The following is a 5,334-nucleotide window of genomic DNA, read 5'->3' as shown; positions in this document are numbered from 1 at the left end:
CTACTCAACAGAAAACTTGCAGTAGATCCCCCAGTGGTCGCTGGTGAAGTAATCACACTCGAGCTTCTCCAGCCCAATCAAAGCCATGCTGTGGGGGTGCAGCCGTGGGACCCCCTCCTTGGCTGCCCGGCGCAGGTAGACCCGGTCGAAGCGGAAGCGACACTTGAAGGTGATGCCCTTGTTGGTGTTGGCCTTGGTGTCCCATGTGTAACGGCACTTCTCGGGTTCTCCCAGCTGCTCCCACAGGTCACAGACGGAGCTGGGAATTCCCACCGTGGTCACCTGTGATGGAACAAAAACCTTGGTGCACGGGATTCACTCTCTTTGGTGAAAGAACTTTAACATTAGTGTCTGAAGAGTCCTCCTTGCCTACATTACATTAAGTGCATCGTTCAACGCGAACGAAATCTCAGAAAAACAAGACTTCTGAATGAAGAGCGAAACCTCATAGTCTCTCAGGTTTGTGTCTCCTCCGAACAGGACCGTCTCGTCATCAGGAGCCTCGCTCATCCTCTTCATCACCATCCTCAGCTGCCACATCCTCTCTGTTGCGCTGGCCTTGCAGCTCTCAAAGTGGGACGTCATCAGGAGCAGCTTCTGATCTCTGAACAGCACCTGAATTACAGAAGAAGAAGGGAAAAAAAACAACACACATGATTTGAAAGTTTGTTTCGGAAACTGTCATAAAGGATGTGCGATGATACTACAACCCCAATAAGTAAATACAAACAGAACATTGGGATTTCCAAATCTCATTCTCACAAGCCAATCTTAATTGAGTACAGGAAACATCAAATGTTCAAACTAAGAAATTCCACCTTTGTGGATTAATTAGGTCGTTTTGAATTTGATGGCAGCAACACATCTGTTGGACCAGGGCCAACAAAAGGCTGTAAAATTAAGTGGTAGGGATAAGAAACAGCTGGAGGACCATTTTGTAATTAGTTGGGTTAACGGGCAGCAAGAGGACTGGGTATAAAAAGAGCATTTTAGAAATGCTGAATCCCTTAGAAGTAAAGATGGGCAGAGGTTCACCAGTCTACTAATAACAGACTAAAAAGAGTGAAACAATTTAAAACAATGTTCCACAAAAAGTAAATGGCAAGGCTTTTAAATGTCCCATTTTCTACCATTTATAATGTCAAAGATAAGACATCCACAAATGCTGGTTAAAGCTCTATCGTGCAAGGAAAATGCCGCATGTGAACACCAGATCATTTAAATTGGACTGAGACAAAGGGAAAACCTGTTCTGTGGTCAAACAGATCCAAAGATGAAATTCTTTTCTGAAACCTCAAACACCATGTCATCATACTAAACAAAGAGAGGAACCACCTGGCCTGTTATCAGCACACAGTTCAAAATCCTGCCTCTCTAATAGTATGGGGGTGCATTAGTGCCTTTGGCATGGACAGCTTGCACATGTCTGAAAGGCTCCATCAGTGCAGAAAAGTATAGAGGTCTGTGTTTCGCCTAGATCAGTACCCTTGACAGGGCGCTCATCATATATTTTTTTTTATCCACGGGGGTGGGGGGTGGGGATGAGGACAGAGTAATGTATGTGTTGCCCTCCTGCTAGCTTAGCGCTACGTTGCTGCCGGTTTTTATCGACAAGGAGGGAGTGGTGTGGAGTCGCGTCTGTATTGCCCGCCCACTTAGTGCTATGTTGCTGCCAGTTTTTATCAATGAGGAGGGAGAGGACGGAGTCACATCTGTGTTGCCCGCCCGCTAGCTTAGTGCTACATTGCTGTCAGTTCTTATCGATGAGGAGGGAGGGGACGGAGTCACGTTTGTGTTGCCCGTCTACAAGCTGAGCGCTACATTGCTGTCGGTTCTTATCGATGAGGATGGAGGGGGCGGAGTTGTGTCTGTTTTGTCCCCCCCCCCCCCCCGCTAGCTTAGCGCTATGTTACTGTCGGTTCTTATCAATGAGGGAGGAGACGGAGTCACGTCTGTGTTGCCCGCCTATGAGCTGAGCGCTACGTTGCTGTCGGTTTTTTTCAATGAGGAGGGAGGGGGCGGAGTCATGTCTGTGTTGCCTGCCTGCTAGCTTAGCGCTATGTTGCTGCCGGTTTTGATCTATGGTGGGGTCACATCTGTGATTAGTGCTATGTTGCTGCTGGCATTTGTTGAGGGGGGATGTGGGAGGATGGGACGGAGTCACGTCTGTGTTGCCCGCCTACTAGCTAAGCGCTACGTTGCTGTCGTTTCTTATCGATGAGGAAGGAGGGGGCGGAGTCATGTCATTGTTGCCTGCCTGCTAGCTTAGCGCTATGTTGCTGCTGGTTTTTATTGACAAGGGGTCACATCAGTTTTTAGTGCTATGTTGCTGCTGGCAATTGTTGAGTGGAGGTGGGAAAGGATGGGGCGGAGTCACGTCGGTGTTGCCCGCCTACTAGCTAAGCGGTATGTTGCTGTCGGTTCTTATCGATGAGGAAGGAGGGGGTGGAGTCATGTCATTGTTGCCTGCCTGCTAGCTTAGCGCTATGTTGCTGCTGGCTTTTATCGACAAGGGGTCACATCAGTTTTTAGTGCTATGTTGCTGCTGGCAATTGTTGAGTGGAGGTGGGAAAGGATGGGGCGGAGTCATGTCGGTGTTGCCCGCCTACTAGCTATGCGCTATGTTGCTGCCGGTTTTTATCAATGGGGGGGGGTGTTTCCACATCTGTGTTTAGCACTGTGTTGCTGCCGGTAATTGTTGACGGGAGGAGCGGAGCGGTATGTCAGTAGCATTTTTGCTAGCACATTTGTATTGCGCCCTGCACTACATCAATACCAACAGTTGTTGACTTGGGGAGTGTGTGTGTATGTGTGTGTGTGTGTGTGTGTGGGGGGGGGGCCCTCAGTTCTGTTGATGGGGCAGGGTGCCCCGCTTGTAAAATGGTAGGGGAAACACTGCAGGTTTTAGAACATCTGCTTTTGTTCCAAAAAAAAAAAAAAAACATACAGCAAAGTACTGTTGAACAGCTAGAATCCTACACTGGGATCACAGAACTCTTTTCATCACTCAAGTTCCACATGCGTGAATTTCGGGATTTGCTTTCTAGAGTGCGTCCGGATATTCAAGAACCTGAGCAACGAGCAGGTTTCTCATCTGATGAGTGTTTGGAAAGATGACGATCTCACTATTCAGCAGAGTGAGTCGTGACTTCTTCAGCAGCATCATGGTAAAGTAACCCTCCTCTCCACCTGTGGGCATTAGGACACAGACTCAGTAAAGGTACGCTGTTTATAATGTGGTTTTTGGGGCCGGTGTACCTTTAATGAAGATGTAGGTGTCTGACAGACGTTTGTGAATGAAGCGCATGTAGGGTTGGACCATTTCCTGAAGAACCACCACATCAGCAGAGTAGCTGTAAGGAGATTAATTAGCAATGTTGATGAATCCAACAACTGGACCCACTAAAACAAGGGTCCCCAACCACTGCTGGGCCGACTAGAACCGGTCCATGGATCATTTTGTACTGTGTAAACCACAAACCCACAGAGCATCAAGTGATCATTTAAGTTACATTAGCCTCAGTTAGAACTTTTTTTGTTGTTTGTTTGTTTTTGGTTTTCATGGACAAATAGTCACTTGACTCATGTTCAGGCTGCTGTTTATTATACCATATTATTTTACATTGTTATTGCTTAGCATGTATCTTAGATCCTTGTATACTGTTTCTTTTTAATACTTTATCTTTTTGCTATTTTGGGGTGTACTTGGACCCTGACTACACAGTTTCATTCCACCTCATGTACCACACTTGATGTGAATGACAATAAAGAACCTTGAACATTGTAAATAAATCCAAAAACGTTAAGTCGCGTCACCTGGATGGATTCTTCTAGGTTGAAACGTTTCGTCTTTTGGCCAAGTTTGCCTCAGGCTAGTTCTGTGAATAGCAAGCAGACATCATGGCACTAATGATCTATTGTTAGCACCAAAGCTCATGCTCAATAATCCAGGTATAAAATCCAACAATGTTCAGTCAGGTCATCTGGACAGTTTCTTTTTTTTGTGCCGAGACATTTCGCCCTCTATCCAGAAGGCTTCGTCAGTCAAGGAAACACCAAACAAAACTGTTTCTCCCCCAACAGCCTACTTCAAAGTGGAAAAAAACAGTTATCAGTGTTGCCAGATCTTGCGATAGAAACAAGCAACCAGCTCTATGAAAACAAGCCCAAATGGCAACCCACCACATTGTGTAAAACAGAGGCTGTTTTTAAACAGTATAAACATACATTTATTATGGCATTACACATAAACAGCAACATTATGATAAACACTTTGAATAACATGCTTTTAAGCTCTGATAAAAAAAAATAATTTTGTATGTAACAAATTTGTAAATCATATTTTTTCTACATATTTTTAAAAACAAAACATCCTGACACCTGCGTGTGAGTGGAGCCCCCTAGTGGTCGGGCACAGTATGAGTGTTTGAATGTGCACCTGTCGTCTCGCCAACTCGGGCGGAGTGATAAACTGGAAACGAGGGCGTGGAAGGGACAAACTACCTACTACCACTCGTCTTTTGCTTTACTGTGCAGAGCTGGGAGATAATCAACTAGTTTCACTCGGGAAAGAACGTCAAGCCCAAATAAGCAACTTCACGGTCAAAACAAGCCCAAAAAAAACGCAACCCGCAACTCACAAGATTTGCAAGCGACTTTAGAAAAAAACAAGCTCAAAGTCACTTATATAATAATAATAATGTCATCACAATGTCAGCACTGTATGCTTCCATACAATGGCAAAATTAGTCTCTGCATTTAACCCATCCACCACCAGGTGGTGCAGTGGGCAGCTATTGAAAGCGCCCGGGGGGCATTTTGGGGATGAGGTGTGCTGCCCAGAGACAACAAGTGATATGCAGTGACTGGGGATCAAACCTGCGACTTTCGGGTCCCAAGCCGGCTGCCCTGCCTCTACACCATCTCGGCCTATAATAAGCAGACTTGGCAATTATGCCAGTTATGTTGGCGCTAAGCTGGTCTCTGGGGCACGCACTCTCCTCCAGTACCCACCCTCTCCCTCGTCGGCCGTCATGTCAAACTGGTTCAAAACACCAAAGTCCATGCTCCATAATCCAGGTATAAAATCCAACAAAGTTCAGTCAGGTCATCTGGACGGTTTCGGGGTTTTTTTGTGCTGAGATGTTTCGCCTCCATCCGGAAGGCTTCATCAGTCTGAGGAAACACCAAACTGTCTGATGAAGCCTTCTGGATGGAGGGCGAAACATCTCAGCACAAAAAAAGAATTTATCCAGATGACCTGACTGAGCATTGTTGGTTCTATTGTTAGGTTACTGGCGATAGGTTACTGGCGATAGGTTACTGGCGATAGGT

General features: G+C 46.0%; 1 protein-coding gene across 1 annotated transcript in view; it reads right to left on the bottom strand.

Moving 5' to 3' along the window:
- The window catches only part of LOC119428700 (tyrosyl-DNA phosphodiesterase 2-like), a 6,618-nt gene continuing 1,284 nt past the window's right edge, over positions 1-5,334 (bottom strand). The window contains exons 3-6 of the mRNA XM_037696373.1: positions 3,259-3,353; positions 3,071-3,189; positions 445-615; positions 1-282 (exon numbers count right to left, since the gene is read on the bottom strand). Of these exons, the coding sequence (XP_037552301.1) occupies positions 1-282; positions 445-615; positions 3,071-3,189; positions 3,259-3,353 (667 nt within the window). The remainder of the gene's footprint in view (positions 283-444; positions 616-3,070; positions 3,190-3,258; positions 3,354-5,334) is intronic.

Source organism: Nematolebias whitei, chromosome 23, assembly GCF_014905685.2.
Source record: "Nematolebias whitei isolate Nwh7 chromosome 23, NemWhi1, whole genome shotgun sequence".
NCBI lineage: Eukaryota > Metazoa > Chordata > Actinopteri > Cyprinodontiformes > Rivulidae > Nematolebias > Nematolebias whitei.
Note: the sequence above shows the minus strand (reverse complement) of the source record. Positions and strands in the feature narration are given on the sequence as shown.